The following is a 19045-nucleotide window of genomic DNA, read 5'->3' on the forward strand; positions in this document are numbered from 1 at the left end:
GCCCAGACTGGGTTCGAACCATCCAGTCTTGGTGTATGTGGCTGGTGCTGTAACCACTGTGCAAGGGGCACTGAGCCATACTGTCTCGACTTTGGCAGTTTAATAAGGCTAAATCTCAGTTTCTACGTACATGAAATGGGGATAATAGTAACATTTTCATAGGGTGGTTGTAGGGTAAAGGAGATAATATGTGTAAAGCATTAGTAGTACAGCACTTAGCATATAATTGCTGAAAAATGGTGGCTGTTATTTTTATTTAGTCTTTTAAGAAACATCAGACAAAATGTAAAAGCTAAAAAATATAAACCATTAAAAAATCCTTATGCCAGTTTGCGTATGTAAGTTAACAGTTTTATCTGAATTGCTCATAATCCACATCTTGTATATTATCGTTCAGAGATAGCATATTGAACCCTGGCGTGACAACAAATGACAGAACTGTCCGGGTCACCTAGATAAACTCGCTAATTTCCCACATGAAGACACAGTCCCAGAAAGCTTTGGTGACTTAGCTGAGTGAGAACTTGGACAAACTTTCCAGAACCTCCTTGTTTTATAAGGCAGCTGGGGAGCTGGGAAAGGTGTGTGAGGCTTATAGAATTTTGATTTCACTGTTACTACAGCCTGTGTGTGTATGTGAGAGAGACTGAGAGAGGGGATGAGAATGAGGGTATGCATACACGAGAAAGTGGGTACAGAGAGAGAGGGGGAGAGACGGGGAGAGAGAGAGAGAGAGGGAGAGAGAGCATCTATCTGTGTTGTTCCTGTATTTTTTGTGAAATTTGGTGCTGGCTAGTTTCTCCACTCATTGAGTTCCAAGAAGAACTGGTGATGTCACCCCTCAGGCACCTTGTGTCACAATACAGCACAGGGGGAATCAGTAGTGTTTGATCAGGAACAGATGGGGGCTTGGTGACAGTGAATGCCGAGACATCTTATAGGCAAAGCAGCATTGTTATTCTTTCAAATGCTTTGAGACTGTAGATCTTAGTTGGAGAAATTCTTATGTGTAAGTCTCATGTACGAATTCTTGCAAAGCTGGATTAATTAAATTCCTTTGAGAATTATTACCTCCTAGTTGGAATAAGTATTTATGTAGGCTACGTTTCAATAACTTTTTTTTTTTTTTGAGACAGAGCCTCAAGCTGTCCTCCTGGGTAGAGTGCTGTGGCATCACAGCTCACAGCAACCTCCAACTCCTGGGCTCAAGCAAGTCTCCTGCCTCCGCCTCCCAAGTAGCTGGGACCACAGGTGCCCACCGCAATGCCTGGCTATTTTTTTTTGTTGCAGCCATCATTGTTGTTTGGCGGGCCCCGGCTAGATTCAAACTCACCACCTTAGGTGTATGTAGCTGGCGCCTTAGCCACTTGAGCCACAGGCGCCGAGCCTCAACAACATTTTTAAAAGCCACATGCAAAACATAGTGTGATTTTAAAAACACATGCAATTTCTAAACAGTAAATCAATAAAAATGAGTTATTGCTTTATTTACTAAGTAATCAAATATGAAAACAATTATTTGAAATCCAAGGATAAAAAAATGGATTCAGATTTAACTGATTTGGATCCTTAGCGGTAGGATCCTTTGTCATTGGAAGTGATAATCTCTTTTAATTTTATACTACTTTGCTGATGGAGTTTACTGAAGCTATTGTTTGGGACTTGTGTGTTGACATTGATGCTATTTATATAAATCCCCCAATTGATCTTTTGCTTCTGCTAGTTTATAGGTGAGGGTATAGGTCACTTGCCTTCTCTGGTAAATGGTAATATTGATGTGCTCCTGTTTGATTTTCTTTTCCAGCTTGTTCGTTTTGGTTTAAGTAACCAGCTGGTAGTTGCTTTCAAAGAAGATAACACGGTCGCTTTTAAGCACTTGTTTTTGAAAGGATATTCTGGCGTAGATGAAGATGACTACAGCAGCAGTGTGTATACTCAAGAGGACGCCTATGACAGCATCTTTTTTGCTATTCATCAGGCAAGTATTCTGTAGTTGCAAATGACCTATACTTTAAGAATATATTGAGGGCGGCGCCTGTGGCTCAAAGGAGTAGGGCACTGGCCCCATATGCCAGAGGTGGCAGGTTCAAACCCAGCCCTGGCCAAAAATGCAAAAAAAAAAAAAAAAAAATATATATATATATTAATATATAGCTTACTTTAGCAAACACACACAAAGTACACATCTATTAAAACGTTCTCATGTGAATTTTGCACAATTTGCCAAAAATATATGTGTTGCTATTTCTGAAGCTGCATTTCCACACAATAGCGTTTGCCTATTTTGAATTTTTCTTTAAGCTTTATCTTTTTTATCTCTTCCCACCCACTACTTTGGAAAGATTACCCCAAATCAAATAGCCAGGAGTAGATCTGTCATTAGGAAATTTGATGAAGACTTGATACGAAATCTAAGACTCGATGGTCTCCGTTTTGATGTCTAGCATTTAGCAGGCACTATTTATTATAGATGGGGATATAGCCGTGAACAAAACAGATAAAAACTGTGCCCCTAGAGAGTTTAATTCTAGGGGGGAGAGATAGGCAAACAAAAAGAAGCAAAATGTATCATATTAAAAGCCAGCTCCCTGAAAACACGATCCCAAAATTCATTTGATGAGCAAAGCTGAGCGAATTGCTTACAGCCATAAGAGAGATGCTACCTGATCATTCTCAGTAGCGCCTGGGGGAGAGAGGGAGTTCATCAGTGTGGCAGGAGCTTGAGTAGAATGAGGTTAGATCAGGGCAGAATAGTTTAGGATCCCTTGTGGGGGCAAGTTTCAAAGAAAAGTCTTGGAGTTGTTACCACACTAAATCTCCAAATTGGTGTCTATATAAATAAGGTTTTGGGGGATGTTCCTGAAATAAATAGTACAGTTATTTGCAACTTTTATGTTCTAGAGAAAAAGCTTCTTGGGATAGTAAAGTCAGATTAATGAAGATGGGGCTAGTAAGCCGGGTTAGTGCAGGTGGTTAAACAGTAAAGCGGTGTCAGTGTCAGTGTCAGCTAATGTAAGGTCCTGTAGGTTAGTTGTGCTGATGCAGGTTCTGGGGGAAGGGTGCACGGCTTGGGCTAAAGAAGGGGGTAACTGTTAAAGAATCAAGCAGGAAAGGAGGTGGAGAGTCCCCGAAGGAGTGTGAACCGAGCAGGGGGATACCTGGGCTTCAGGCAGAGGGAACAGAAAAGGCCAGAGGCCCAAGTGTGCCTGGCCACCTCCAGGAATTGCCTGGAGCCAGTGAACAGCAGGAGGGATGAGGTCATAAAGATAAGGCAGGACCTCAACGTTGGCTCTCCGTGAGATGCAGCCATCGGTACACGTGTTTAATTTAGGGTTCCGTGAGATGCAGCCATCTGTACGCGTGTTTAATTTAGGGTTCCGTGAGATGCAGCCGTCGGTACGCGTGTTTAATTTAGGGTTCCGCAAGGTGCAGCCATCGGTACACGTGTTTAATTTAGGGTTCCGTGAGATGCAGCCGTCGGTACGCGTGTTTAATTTAGGGTTCCGTGAGATGCAGCCATCAGTATGCGTGTTTAATTTAGGGTTCTGAGAGGCAGCGTGTTCCTGCTCGCCCTGAGAAAATTTCTTTCCAATCACTTCTGGGGAGGTTCTACTGAGGCAGGTAGTAAGCAATAAAAAGTAGTTAAAAGTGGACAGCATGGGGCAGGCCTGTGGCTCAAAATCGTAGGGCTCCGGCCCCATATGCGGGAGGTGGTGGGTTCAAACCCAGGACTGGCCACAAACTGCCAAAAAGAAAAGTGGATAGCATATGCTGTAGCTTCTGGTCAACTGTTTAAACGTTCATCTGTGTTTTTATGTAACTATTTTTTAATAGTATCATCATCTAAAGGACATTGCCCTGGGGACCCTGGGCTATGGAGAAAATGAAGACAATAGAATTGGCTTAAAAGTCTGTAAGCAGCACTACAAGGAGGGGACCATGTTTCCTGCCAATGAGACCCTGAACATGGACAGTGACACTGAGACAGGTAAGGCAATGCCGATGTCTATGCCTTTATCATCGTTTGCAGTGAGAGCAAAAACGCCCTCCGGTGCGACGACCAGACGAACAGCGTGGTGGCTCTTCAAAGAGCCAACCTGTTGGAGAGTGCCACTTTTTTTTTTAAATAATTAAATATTTTTTATCAAATCATAACTTTGTACATTGATGCATTTATGTACTGCTTCGATATACAATGTGAAATGTTTACATTGAACCAAGTAACACATCCATCATAATTATACTTGTATCTTAATAGTTTTCAAATGTACCATTGCCTCATGCATATTAGGTGAGGTTTTGACTTTGCTACTTTGGTGACAGGACAGGGACAGCATTTGTGGATCTTTTGGGTGCAATTTTGGTTTGAGGATAGAGCAGGTATTTCCTGGTATTTTGATTTTATCCTCCCAGGGAAGGAGCAATTAAGCTTTTTAAAAAACAAATGTGCATTAAATGAAGTAACATATGTAAAAATGCATTGTACTCTTGTTCTTATTTATAAAGTAGGTACGTGCTCTTCAAAGGGTGAATAACTCATTTCTTTTTTCGAGAGACTGGTTGGCATAAAGTTAATAGCTAACCATGTAGAATTGTTTTATGCCATTTTGCTAAAAATTCAAAAGCACACCTTATATAAGTGCAAAGTGTTTGACTTAAGACTTTGGGGATTTTTCACTCAACACACCCCTGGCATATAGCCGCCAGGTCAAGACACTTGGTTTTACTGGGGTTTGTACTGGGGTTGCAAAGATTAATCAATAATGGTTCCTCAAGTACCTATCAGTCCAGGAGTAGAGGTCTGAATAGCAGTTTAAATTCAGAATGGTTTTATTAAAATGAGAGCATCCCATTTGGGAGTTCATTTGACCATATTCCCATAATCTGATCTTCAGGTACCCTGTTAATGCAACAGAACACCTCTCTATGATAGAGATTTTAATTCTGTTTCTGCGGGCTGCCTGTGAGTGTGTGTGCCATGTGCTTTGGCTTCTGAAAGAAGCAGGTCATCAGCCAGCACCCTCAGGACCCTGTGGTGTCTGGCTCCCAGGCTGCTTTCACAGACCATTGAGAGGACAGTCGCCAGGGCCAGCAACATTGAAAGGTGGCTTGTCTTATTGCCCTGGAGGCTTCTGCTAACCTGAGATCTATTTGTTGTCCCCCTGTAGGGGTTAATCAAGGCCTCCTTTTCAGCCTTTACCTCTAGTGTGAGCCTCCCTGTGGGTGATTTCCTGTAGCTGTGGCAAGAGGCCAGGCTAGGTGGGGCTGTCACCCTGTGTTGCAAGTGAGCCATCCCATCACCTGCCCTTTTAAAAATGTGCACCTCAAAGTATGTACACCATATGGCTATTTTCTAGTGAGTCAAATGCTATTTTGTTCTCAATTGATTTTTCCTGGAAAAATTGATTAAAGAATGGCCAAAGTCCGTATCAGTGGCTAGACGGGTTGGGCAGTGCTAGAAAGCAGGGTTTATTCCCGGATCACTGGACAGTGGAGCCTGGTTCATTTCCTTTCAATCAGAATATGGAATATTTTTAACTGAATGGACGGAGGTTGATTATTAACTTGACCTTATCTTAAGAGAGATTTCTTAAGCAGGTTAATTATATTCTTTGACTTATTAAATATAACTTGTCAAAGAGAATCTTTTGATGTATCTATCAAAAGGTATAAAGAAGATTTTGAGAATATTGGATCCTGGATGTTACCCCACTTTTCTTGAACACATCGGTGGAATCATGCAGATGATATCATAGGAATTGAGTTTGGTGTCCTTAATTTAAGTGAGTGAACAGCAGCTGCTGTTCTAGACTAAGCACCCATGAATTTTGCATCATCTTTACTATTGAGATACTCATTCCTTCATTGCGCTGAAGGCAGAGATTGGCCTCTGTGCCCAGCTTTCCCTGTGTGGCCCAACTGGTTGTGTAGCCCGTCTGCTTCAGCAATGTTTGAAAGTGAAAACATTTCATCTTCCAATGAATGAAATACAGGAGAAAAACACCCAGGACGGCATCTGGCGCATCGACCACGTCAGTCACTTCTTTCAGAATGTAAATTGCTTTCATCAGTTTAAGTTTTCTTTTTACTTCACCTCAGAACAGTGGTTCTCAACCTTCCTAATGCCGTGGCCCTTTAATGCAGTTCCTGTGGGTTGCGACCCACAGGTTGAGAACCGCTGCCTTAGAATAAGAACGTTAGAGATAGAAGGACCTTAAATAGCCCCAGTGCGGCCCTCGTTTTATAGGCAAGGAAACTAATGGTCAGTCAAGGTAGGCAGGTACGCCGAGATCATGCAGGGAATTCGTGATTGGAGGTCTGTGCTCTCAAAGTCCACCAACAGCATGGACTTCACCTGGGAGCTCAGCCCCCAGCCCGGATCCTGAATCCAGACGTGCATCTTGATGAGATCCCGGGGATTCGTGCGCATTAACTTTTTGCAGCACTGATTCGGTGTCTTCCAACTGAAGATCTTTCCCTTCCCATGAGCCTCTTTTCGTTCCCTTCTGTGACTTCATTACCTGCTCCGCCATCCGTCATCACCTCCTGTCCTCAGTGCCTTCTGTATGCAGCTCAGGTTCCCGTTCCCATCACTGTCCCTCCCTCTCAACACTGGCAGGGTGCTCGCTGCTGCTTTCTCACCTGGACCCCCTCCAGGGCCATTGGTCCCCAGCCTCTTCCCCCGCCCCATGCCCCAGCAGTTGGCGTTTACAGGATGACGGTGCCAGAGCACAACGCCCTCTTCTTCCTGTCCCCAAGTGTCCCTTGCATGGCCTCTTCTACCCCCGAGTTACAGAGGAGTGCCGAGCCGAGGCCACAGTTAAAAGCCCCACCTAAAGAGCAGGGCCCACCCTTCCAGCTCCTGAGAAGTCATGCCCTTTCCCTCTGGTACCCCAATTTACCCTCTAACCCAAATTTCTCTCCTGAGCTCCACACGCCTCATCATCTTCAACTGGCTACTTGAAACTCCATCGCGTTGCCTAGTGGAGCTTTCAAACCTGCTGTGTCCCACACAGAATGTGTCAAATCTCCCCCATCTCTCTGCTTACCCCGGCCCAACCTGTTCCTTTCTCGGGCTTCCTCATTTTAGAAAAGGACAGCAGCGCTTTCCTGCTTACTGTGACAAGGCCACACTGAAGTGGCTGGTTTTTCCATTTCCACCGCCACCACTGCAGTCCAAGCCGCTGCCTGCTGAGAGGTCTCCCTGGTTCTGGACTTGCCTCCTCATCCCCTGCCGCCCCGCCCGCAGCAACCACAGTGGTAAATCAGGTCATGGCACTTCCTGGCTTAGAAACCATTCGGGGCTTCCCATTCCATTTAGAATCAGATTGGCAGGACCCTGTTGGAGCCGCCCACCTGCCTGCCTCCCAGCCCCCTCGGCACCTCCTTTCTCTGCTGTCACATCATCCTTTCTGTTTGTTGAACACGCAGGTTTTATTGATTCCTCTGAGGGAAGTAGTAGCTCCCCGGTCTATGCACAGCTCTGAGGGCCCTCCGGTCTATGCACAGCTGATTCTTTTTCCTTTAGGAAAATGGTTTCAGCTCAAACATCTTAGCACCATGAGAGTCATTCCCTGACCACCTTGCTTTCCTAAGCTGGGGCTGTCCTACCTGCTCTCAGTCACTCTTCTGTATTGTCATAGCACTTCTCCCATGGTAAAATTATTTTGTGTGTGTGTGTATATATGTGATATATGATAAATAATAATTTTACCATGTGAGAAGTACTCTCTATATACATATATATGTATTTTATATTTATATACACATATATATATTTCTTTTTTTTTAATCCCCCCACTAGAATGTGAGCTCCACGGAGGTGGTGGCCAAGCTTGTCTTGCTCATTGCTTTACCTTCAGTGCCTAACACGGTGCGTGGCTTTCAGCAAGTATTGGCTGAATAAATGAATGAGTTGGGCAGGGAGCTTGGGCCTCTGATGTTCTCAGAGGTCGGCCCCCTCAGTGTGATGGGAACAGTGGATTTAAATTTATCAGCTACCTCTGTGCCCTCGAGGAAGTTTCTCGGCTTTTCTTGCCTTGGTTTATCCATCTGTGGAGGGCACATAGCTCCTGCCTCACAAGCCGTTTGAGGGTTCAGCAGCACGAGGCCTTCTTGAGAGGACTACTGTCCAGTATGGAGTAAGTGCCCAGTATGTTTTTGCTATTTTTATCATCAGCAGTCTTTTCCTGGCTGAAAACAAGATTCTTTTTGATGAATTATCCTCCCTGTATTGAGGTCTGGTCAGGAAACCAACACTGAATTGTTTCTTGACACTAATACTTTATTTGCCAAACAGGGAGACACACTCCATAAAATCTACCTTTTTAAATAAAATACCATGCCGGTTGAGTTGTTGGGTTGGTTCTGTGTCCCTGGTTTTGGCTCAGGAGCCTAGTTTTCATTAAACATAAGTGTGTCCCACACATCAGGACCTATCTGGAGGGCCAGCTTTGTGGTAGGCAGGAGTGTTTAACAAGGAAGAACGTAGTTGTGTTTTTGATCTCAGAGACCTTATCCTAGAAGGGATAAATAAGCAAGTTAAGAGTTGGAATTGTGAGATAACACTCTTAAAGGATTAGCCATTGGGTCTACCAAGGACTCTCCTGAGTACCTTCTGGGTGCCAGGCCCTGAACTAGGCCCTGCCTTTTCCATTTCAAAGGCAAGATGGGAGGGGGGGTGGCCTGGGGAAGGGGCAGCCATGCTGGTTTCACACCTGTTCTGCCTCTAGGTCTCTGTGACTTTGAAAGGGGCACCTTGCTAGGCCTCCTGGTTTCCCGCCCTGTGAAGCAAGGGTGTTAGGCTGTGTAATAATGGGACAAATTTGCATGGGAGGCTCTGGAATCATTCTTCCATAGTTTATGGCTCATAATTTGTTTTTACTTGAATATAACCTGAGCTCCTTTCCTTTCTCTTTATGTTTTATTTTGAAAAAGACTTAAAAGAAAAGTTACAAAATAGCACCAAGGGTTTGGCACTTGTAGCTCAAGCAGCTAAGGTACCAGCCACATACACCAGAGCTGGCAGGTTCAAATCCAGCCCCGGCCTGCCAGACAACAATGACAACTACAACCAGAGAAATAGCTGGGTGTTGTGGTGGGCGCCTGTAGTCCCAGCTACTTGGGAGGCTGAGGCAACAGAATCGCTTAAGCCCAGGAGTTGGAGGTTGCTGTGAGCTGTGATGCCATGGCACTCTACTCAGGGCTACAACTTGTGGCTCTGTCTCAAAAAAAAAAAAAACAAAAACAAAAACCAAACTAGCACAAAGATTTGCTCTCTAATTGCAATCCAAATTTCCCAAATGCTAACATTTTATGCCATTTGCTTTATCATTTTTCCTCTGCATAAATATTTCTCCTAAAGTTACAGTGCCCAAGATGATGAATTAACATTGATCCAATACTGTCAAGTCCTACTCACATTTCATCAGCTGTCTTAATGTTCTTTGTATCAGAATAAAAGCATTCCCTCCTGCCCCTTCCAGGATCCTGCCCAGGATCACATCTGGCGTGTCATTGTCATGTCTTTTCAGTCTTTTTTTAATCTGGAGCAAGATAAAATTCCTTGGTTTTGTTTGTTTGTTTACCTTTTATGATCTTGACATGTTTTAAAGAGTAGAATGAATGTCTCTTGCATTGGGCTTTTGTGTTTCTTCCAGATAGATTGAGGTAATGCATTTTTGGCAGGAGTACCATGCACGTGATGTTGTGTCCTCCTGAGTACGTTGTATCAGGAGGTGCAGGAAGTCTGTTTTCTCATTACTAGTGATGTTAACTTTGATCACTTGGTTAGGGTGGTCTCTGCCAGGTTCTCCACTGTAAGGTTACTGGTATTCTTCCCATGGACTTAGTAAGCATTTTCTGGGGAGATACTTTAATACTTTCTGAGTATCCTGCTTCTCCTCACACTTTTGCCCATGAGTTTTAACAGCTGATTCTTGCCCCAAACAACCATTTCTTGTCCTTTCATTGCCCTAGATTGCATTCACTTAGACCTCCAGACCCTCGCCAGGAACTCTCCCGACTGGAAGAACTTATCATTCTTCAGACTGGAATTTTATCGGTAAATACATTTTTAAAGTCTCATTTTCCAGGAAGTGAGGGGAGGGGAAGGAGAACAGGATAGTAAGATTATGATAATTGATACCTTTTCACATATTTTATTCAGGCTCTTAAAAGTTGAAATCTCCTTTCGACTCAAAGGCATTGACCTACAAACGATCCATTACCGCGAGTTACCAGACTGTTACGTCTTTCAGAATACGGCAAGTGTCTTTAATTTTACCAAGCCACTTTCTCTTATTTCTCCCTACACTTTTTGTAGATGCAGAGCATAAAACACCCTGGGGTATCCATGAATTAGATGCAGTTGTGTTTCAAACAGATCTGATGGTATGTTTTGGTATTGTTGATCCAGAGACTATTACTTCTGAAGATGAAGCAAAACCTTTTCAACTTTTAAAAACTAGATTTCTAGGTTGAAAGAAGAATTTTAAAAATCGGCTTTGACCTCCTACTCTTCTAATATGTTAAAAAAAAAAAGTTCATGACAAGAATTTTAAGTTTCTATAGCAGCGGTTCTCAACCTATGGGTTGCGACCCTTCTGTAACAGTGAAAATACATCACAGCATAGGAAGGTTGAGAACCACTGATCTACAGTGTTACTACCAGCTTCTAAGGAAGATCGCTTTGCAAATGTTGTCCCAATGTTTTCCCACCTTGAGACAGGAACTGTCCCCTTGATCTGAAGGCTGGTCTGCAAAGGTACAGTTGTTTTGGGGAGGGGCACGTGTAGTAGAAGAGATTGTTCACTTTGTGGGAGAGTGAGTGGCCTTCTCACTTTGATACACTTTCTCTCTCCTTCCATTTGTCTTGCCTCCCTTCTGTCCTTCTTCCTGTGCTTTTTTTGTTCCCTCTCTCCTTTCCTTTCCTGTTGGAAGGGCTAAGCTGGGATGCTTAGTTGGAAGTCATGTACACTCCCTTTTAGCAATTCACAAGAGTGCTTCCTTTAACAATACTCAGTAACAACTTAATGAGTCCCTACCAGGCACCAAGGATTTTGCTCTGCTGCAAAGGTGCATTGGCCCTCGGGAAGCTTACAGTCTAGTAAAGGAAACAGACAGAAAAACAAGTAGCTGAGGTACAAGTAACTACAGCTGTGATACATGGTAAGGAAGAGTGTCTCCAGATGGGATTAGCAGAGATAATCCTCCCTGGGGTGGGTGGGCCAGAAGAGTACTGGGAACATCCAGAGGGATGAGGACAGACGCCAGAGAAGAGCGTGGAGGAGTAGGGTCTTCCAGGATGAGGTCATCGATGACTTTGTCACAACGCGGTCAACAGCATGGGTCAAAAAATAATGGCCCTTCATTTTTATTTTGTTCTTTGGACTTTTATCTGCTTAAGGTTCCCAAGGCTTCAGAAAAGGCTCTTTTGGGGAAAATGGAGACCTTGAGTGTCAGTAGAGGTTTAGTCAAAGTTTACAGGTATAAAAATGAGGGTGATGTGGTTTAATTCTTTTTTTTGAGACAGAGTTTCAAGCTGTTGCCCTGGGTAGAGTGCTGTGGCGTCACAGCTCACAGCAACCTCAAACTCCTGGGCTTAAGCGATTCTTGGTTTAATTCTTGAACCTAGGGTCTGGTAGGGATGTTCTTAGAATGCACAGAACTTTGGCTCATGTTGAGAGACATGCGGATGCATGTGGGTTTGATCACCTGCCCATTCAGCTCTCCAGCTTTTTACCTGTGAACTTTTTGGATTTCCTAATATATTCACCATAAGGAACACTTGGCATATACCACTTGTAAACTTTAAATGATTGATTTAAATTCCATAATGTGGCAGGTTGAGGGCATTTAGACATCCTGAATTCACTCTGCAGCCTTGGTTAAGGAGTAATCTTAAGGAGCAAGTAAGTTTCCTTGCTTAAGGAATAAGCTTAATTTATAGTTCTTAAAGCAAACAGAAAAATAATTGTCAGCCTAGTAAAAACGTAAAATTTCATACCTAAAGGACTAAATTGAAGGAAATGCTATCAAATTTCATCCAGCATAATAAGTAAGAATTTTGTGTTCTCTTGTCAAAGATTGGTGAATTCCGTTTTCTTTTTTTGTCCCCAGAACTGGTTTGTTGTTTTGCTCTATGATTTCTCTGAACCAGGGATCTGAAATCCTGGATGTGATGGGCTTCATGTATTCCCCCCTTTCAGTTATATTTTTTCATTAATAACAGAAACTTTATGTCCTGTGATGTCCTGTGATGAGGACATTTTCATCAGTATAATTTTCCTTGTTGCTCTAATTTATATCTTTATTTCTTGTGTGTCCTATAGCCACTAATTGGCTGTTTGGTTTTTTGACAATTTTTTTTTAAGGAATTTATTTATTTATTTATTTATTTATTTTTGAGACGGAGCCTCAAGCTGTCCCCCTGGGTAGAGTGCCATGGCATCATGCTCACAGCAACCTCCAACTCCTGGGCTCAAGCGAGTCTCCTGCCTCAGCCTCCCAAGTAGCTGGGACTACAGGTGCCCGCCGCAGCACCTGGCCATTTTTTGGTTGCAGCCAGCATTGTTGTTTGGCGGGCCCGGGCTGGGGATTCGAACCCGCCACCTTAGGTGTATGTGGCTGGCGCCTTAGCCGCTTGAGCCACAGGCGCCGAGCCAGGAATTTATTTATTTGTTTTCCAGTTTTTGGCCGGGGCTGGGTTTGAACCTGCCACCTCCGGTATATGGGGCTGGCGCCCTACTCCTTGAGCCACAGGCGCCACCCTTTTTGACAGTTTTGACTTTAGACCTTCATACTAGAGGATTGAAAGATTTATGTAGTGCTGGGGTACTCTGAGTTTGATTATGAATTTACCTCTACTGGTGAGTTATATACTTTCCCGTGTTTTCCTGATAATAGTGTTTGTCCTTTCATTTCTAGTTGTAGTACCCCTCAAGCATTTCTTGTAAGACTGGTCTAGTAGTGATGAGCTTTGTTTATCTGAAAGGCCTTTATTTCTCCTTCATTTCTGAAGAATGGCTTTCCTGGATAGATTTAATATTTTTACATGACAGTTTTTCTATTTTAGCACTTTGAATATATCATCCCACTCTCTCCAGGCCTGCCATAGTTCTACTAAGAAATCTGCTGACAGTCTAATGGAGATTCCCTTGTATGTGACTTGATGCTTTTTTATAGCAGCTTTCAGATTCTATGTCTTGACTTTTGACAATTTGATTATAACTTTCCTCAAGGAAGATATTTTAGGGTTGAATTTATTTATTTATTTTGCAGTTTTTGGCCAGGCTGGGTTTGAACCTGCCACCTCTGGCATACGGGGCCAGTGCCCTACTCCTTTGAGCCACAGGTGCTGTCCTATGGGTTGAATTTAACTGAAGTCTTTGTGCTTCCTGCATCTGGATGTCTGTGTCTCTCCTAATTCTTGGGACGTTTTTAGTTATTTTGTTAAGTAGGTTTCCTGTGCCTTTCTTCATCTCTTGTTCCTCTGCAACTCCTATAATGCAAACATTTGTTCACTTAATGGTGTCCCCTAAGTCTCACTGGGCTTTTTCATTCTTTCTTCTTCTTATTTCCTATTTTTCCACTGACTAGGTTATTTTAAAAGACCTGTCTTCAAACTTAGAAATTATTTCTTTTACTTGATAGTCTACTGTTAAAACTCTCAGTAGTATTTTTTATTTTATTCCTTGCATTCTTTAGCTCCAAGTTTTCTGTTTGGATCTTTTTTTTTTTTTTAAATCCTTTATTTATTTATTTGCAGTTTTTGGCCAGGGCTGGGTTTGAATCCACCACCTCCAGTGGGGCTGGCGCGCTACTCCCTTGAGCTATAGGTGCTGCCCTGTTTGGATTTTTTTAAATGCTGTCTATCTTTTTGTTGAATTTTGCATTCAGATCATAAATTGTTTTCTTGATTTCACTGAATCATTTGTATTTTCTTGTATCTTGCTAAGTTTTCTTTAGATCATTGTTTTGAATTTCTTTTCAGGCATTTTGCAAATACCCTTTTCTTTGGGGTCTGTTACTTAAAAATTACTATGTTCCTACTGGGGGTGTCATGTTTACTTGTTTTTTCATGTTTCTTATGTCCCTATAGTGATCTCTATGCATTTTGTGAAACAGTTGCTTTTTCCAAATTTTATGGAGTATCTTTCTTAGAAAGGGAGTTTTTCCTTTAGATGGGTTCTAGGGTGTCCGTTGCGTATAGTGCATTGGCTTTGCTTCTGGGTGGTCTCTATTAAGTCTCTTCAGATATAATCCTTGTCAGCAACATCCATGATTGCCTTCATGGCCAAGATTGCAGGAGTTTGTGCCAGCAGTGGCATGGTTTTGCTGGAGGTGGGTGAGGCTCTTTGAGCTGCAGGCACTGGGCATTGCAGGCACTCAGCCACCTGACTGGCTGAGTATGTGTGTGGGGTCTGAGGAGGACTTTCCTTTAGCAAAGACTGCTGCCTTCTGTGATGGTAATGCCATCAGTGGGGGGGTCTCCAGCTTAACTTTTTCCCATAATAATAAGTTCTCATCTGAGTCTGAGCTGATCCCAGTGAGGTAGACAGTGTGGTAGAGGCAGGGTACCTTGCTTCTCTCTTTATGGTATGTCCTGGGCTTCTCTGCTCTCCCAGCATTCCTCACTCCCCTGATGCTCTCCAGCATACACTCTCAGTCACTCCAGTCAAAATATAGTTCTTGGCTGGGCAGGATGGCTCAGGCCTGTAATCCTAGGACTCTGGGAGGTCGAGGTGGTGTATTGCCTGAGCTCAGGAGTTCAAGACCAGCCTGAGCAAGAGGGAGACTCTGTCTCTAAAAATAGGCAGGAGTCATGGCAGGCACCTATAGTCCCAGCTACTTGGGAGGCTGAGGCAAGAGAAACTCCCAAGCCCAAAAGTCTGAGGGTGCTATGAGCTATGATGTCATAGCACTCTACTGAGGGTGACAAAGTAAGATTCTAATACACACACACACACACACACACACATATATATATATATAGTTGTTTACTTATTGTTTGGGCCCCTTTCTTTGGAGAGTGGGTGAGCAATGGCCAACTCTAGTTGACCATTTTGCTGACTAGTGTAATTCTCTCTGCATCAGCACATTGTTTGGATGCCGTTGATTTCTTTCAAAGCCAAGTTGATCAAACAAGTTATACTTTCTGCTGGGCTGTAACCTCTGTCTACATTTGTGTCTCCAGATTACCTTTGACAATAAAGCTCACAGTGGCAAAATCAAAATATATTTTGACAGTGATGCCAACATTGAAGAGTGTAAAGACTTCAACATATTCGGATCTAGTAAGTATGCTATGTACTTACTTGTTGGGGGATTTAGGGGTGTTTAAAGGGTTATTTGGATGCTAATAGCAAGAAAATTTCCAGAAAATCACATGTTTAGCACTAAACTCTGTAGGCATATCCCAAAGCTTTGTATTTTTTTTAATTCATCAAATGTTTGTTATATTCCTCTCAGGAGATGATGCATGCTTCAGTGGCTAGGAGCTCAGGCTCTGGAGCCAGACCACCCAGGTTTGGGTTCTGGGTCTGCTTTACTGTGCCTATGATCCTGAACAAATTACTTCATCTATCTGTCTCAATATCTTTCTCTGCAAAATTAGGGCAGTAACAGTACCCGCAACTGTACAGATTGAGCACCCCAAATGTGAAAATCTAAAATTGGATTATTCCAGACTTTGAAGCTTTTCGAGCACCAACATGATGCTCAAAAGAAGTGCTCATTGGAGCATTTCAGGTTTCAGATTTGGGGATTTGGTATACTCAACCACTAAGTATATTGTGAGTATTCCAAAATCCAAAAACATCTGAAATTTGAAACACTCTGGCCTGAGCATTTTGAATAAGGGGTACTCAACCTGCACTTATCTTTCCAGGATATTGAGTATTGAATGAGTTGGTATGTAAAGCAAAACGCTGGGAACAAGAGTTGGCACACAGCATACTAATTACAAGGCATCATGGAAAAGAAAGAAAAGTCTTATTGAGGGAGACTGACATGCTTATAAAATCTCTAACTTTTATGGATAGAAATAAGTGGTGCATGAGGAGAAAGAAAGCAAAAGTTAAATTTGACTTGGGTGGAGTGAGAAATAAGATTGAAAAATGGTTCTTGGAGAAGGTATGCTTTGGCCTGAGCCTTGGACACTGGAAAAGAATCAAGACCTAGGGTGGTGCCTGTGGCTCAAAGGAGTAAGGCACCAGCCCCATATGCTGGAGGTGGCGGGTTCAAGCCCAGCCCAGGCCAAAAACAGCCCCCCCAAAAAGAAGAAGAATCAAGTGGAGACCCAACAAATTGGGTCATTCACTCAGTCATTACTGGGCAAATGCCTCTTAATGCACATTTAAAATGATCTACCTAAGAACCTATTCTGTTTTCTTGGCAAGGGGTTGGGATGTTAATGGTGGGTGGTCAGTAGTTTTTAATTTGCAAGTTTTGTTTAAGTGAATTGCCCTGTGACTAGATTATCAGAACAAAATGAATTGCAAAATACCTGTGCTTCCTATTGTAGATTTGTTTTAAAATATAATTGATTTGTGGCCTGAAGTTTTCAGTTGTATCATATGTCCTGATGATTTCAAAGTTTTGATTTCAGTCGTTGCACTAACTGACTTCAGCCTCTGATAGAATGTACTGTTTTGGTTTTTATTTACAAAGTGGTTACTACTCCCCAGCAGACACCACTCTCCTCACAGATACGCAGAGATTAGGTGCTATGTTCCAAGTCCGAATGCAGGGTGCAATTTTCTATGAAAAAAAGCTAACTTTTGTCACATATGTGATTTGGAGTGATCATTAGGAAGATCAAAATGACAGAATGAGTTAATCGAATGTGGTGCCAGAACAGCATTTCCTTCCACCCCACAGGGCCCCCCCTTACAATACTGGGGTACCCTTATCTCCCCTCGCCCCTGCCCCTGCCCCCGCTTGCCTCAGAAGAGAGGCTCCCTAGCACCCTCCTGTGGTCAACTGAGAGAAACACGCGCCTCTCAAGCGTTTGAGTAACAGCGCTAAGGTTTACCTATGCTTCTGGAGCTGTCCTCAGAAACCAGCTATCACCAGGAGAGTACACATTTAAAATAAAATGATGTGCCGTGAGAGCCCTGTGATAAAATGGATTTCCCCCCCTCAAATGAAGCTGTCTGATGGATCCAGATTGTCTCGGCTTTGAGGAGAGTGGGACAAAGGCAAAGTCGCCATCTAGTGGGATTCTTAGCCTATTTCCAAAAAATCCTCCGGTCCTTTCACGTTCATACGCTTACATCCCCACCCCCCACCGCCCCCGCTCTTGTCATCTCTGTTACTGTATTATCTCAAGGGGGAATAAGAAGGCAAATGTCCAACTTCACATATAAACCTCATGTTGCCGTGTGTGACTCTGATTCCCGTCTCTGAATGTGCCACGAATCTGCATGTAACTTGATTTTAGAAATGTAGCCATTTGGAGATGAAGGGCTAGGGGAGACTTAGTGAGCAGGATTCCCCAGTGATGGGTGATATAAACAGTATTAAGGGGAAATGGGTTTCAGTAATGTCCGGAAGCCCTGGTCCCAAAGGCAGGCTAGTGGCGGTATGGAAGGACTTTATAGGCCTTTGAAGGGCTGAGTGTTCCGGGGACTTCCCTAACCAGGTCAGCAGGGGCATCTTTCTGGACTAGAGTTTTTTAAACTCAGGTTTGGGAAATGTTCCAGTGGGGTGACAGTGTTTCAATGAGAAATCAATTAGGATGCTTATAATATATATTATGTTATATATATATATATATTATATTTTACATATATAAATATATTATGTTATATATATATGTTATGTATATGTGTGTGTGCATATATATATGTATGTATGTATATATATATTTAACCCACCAAACTAGTCTCAATAATACAAAGAAAAACAGAATGCTACAGTGGATTCTCTCAGGAGGGATAGCTTGTTTTTCTGGATTTGTTTTCCCTTCTGTAAATATGACATGATACAAGCAATACCACATATTAGAGATTTTTGTTCTAGTTATATGTCAGAATGGAATGCGCCAGATACTGTCCTTGTATTTCATAGGATTTTCAGTTCCACTTCAGTTCTTCTCCATTCTATGGGTCCAAGAAAAAAGAAAAAGGTCTTCTGATAGAGCTAAGGTGTCTTCTTACCTCCCCATGCGGTGATATCTCAAGTTAACTTAAATTTCTTGAGTATATAATGGCTAATGGGAGATGTAAGCACCGCGTGACGGGCGCCATCCTAACCAGCACTTTGCGTGGACGGTGCCACCTGGTTCCCCTGACAGCCCGTGGAGCAGATCCCCTGGCCCTCCCCATTCTGTAGGGGCACCTGAAGCTTAGTAAGGTTAAGTCATTTGCTTGGGGAATTACATACCCGCTGGCTGGGTATGTAATCTGTGCATCCCCATTGCATGAGCTGCTTTGCCCACAGACACTCGTGCCAATATCAGCCACATCTTTGCATTATTAAACAAGAGGACACACCTTTCTGCAGAGGCATCGCGGTAGACTCCCCTCTGACAGTGTCTGTCCCCAGTCCTGTGCCCCTCTGGCCTTTTCTCTCTGTTACTGAGCTCATCTCCTTTTCCAGTTCTCAAACACTGCCCCCCTCTGCCTCCCCTCCGCTCTCTTTCCCACTCTGCTGGTCTCTCTGTGGCTCCCTGAGTAGCTGTCCACTCCCAAGCTTCAGCTGCCACCCAATCGTCCTCTCTTTTCATGAATGTCCAGACTGAACTCAGTTTCTCCAAGACAAAACCAGGAGCCATTCTTGGTTGTCCTTCTTCCTTATTCCCCAGGTCCAGCGACCCGGGGGCCAGACCAGGTTGTGACTCCCTCCTTCACCTCCGGCAGCTCTGCCCCTTCTCTCTTCCCTCTGCCCGGCTTATCTCAGAGCTTCTTAAGTTTCTACTTAAATCACTAGTTTGTCCTGTGATGGTCTCCGTAATCTTCGTTTATTTGTTAGCACACTGAAGCATTTTGCTGAGCATAGGTGCAATTTTTGTTTAACACTATCTTTGTTCTTTTTCTGTCTC

The 19045-nt window shown here is 43.2% G+C and overlaps 1 protein-coding gene across 2 annotated transcripts in view; it reads left to right on the forward strand.

Moving 5' to 3' along the window:
- MCOLN2 (mucolipin 2) overlaps positions 1-19045 on the forward strand; it is a 59708-nt gene that overhangs the window by 24729 nt on the left and 15934 nt on the right. For both annotated transcript variants that reach the window (XM_023509860.1, XM_012801630.1), the window contains exons 3-7: positions 1805-1978; positions 3835-3988; positions 9979-10063; positions 10169-10265; positions 15197-15296. In XM_023509860.1, coding sequence (XP_023365628.1) covers positions 1805-1978; positions 3835-3988; positions 9979-10063; positions 10169-10265; positions 15197-15296 — 610 coding nt within the window. The remainder of the gene's footprint in view (positions 1-1804; positions 1979-3834; positions 3989-9978; positions 10064-10168; positions 10266-15196; positions 15297-19045) is intronic.

This window comes from Otolemur garnettii, unplaced genomic scaffold (assembly GCF_000181295.1).
Source record: "Otolemur garnettii isolate 467f Iridium unplaced genomic scaffold, OtoGar3 scaffold00010, whole genome shotgun sequence".
NCBI classification, from domain to species: domain Eukaryota; kingdom Metazoa; phylum Chordata; class Mammalia; order Primates; family Galagidae; genus Otolemur; species Otolemur garnettii.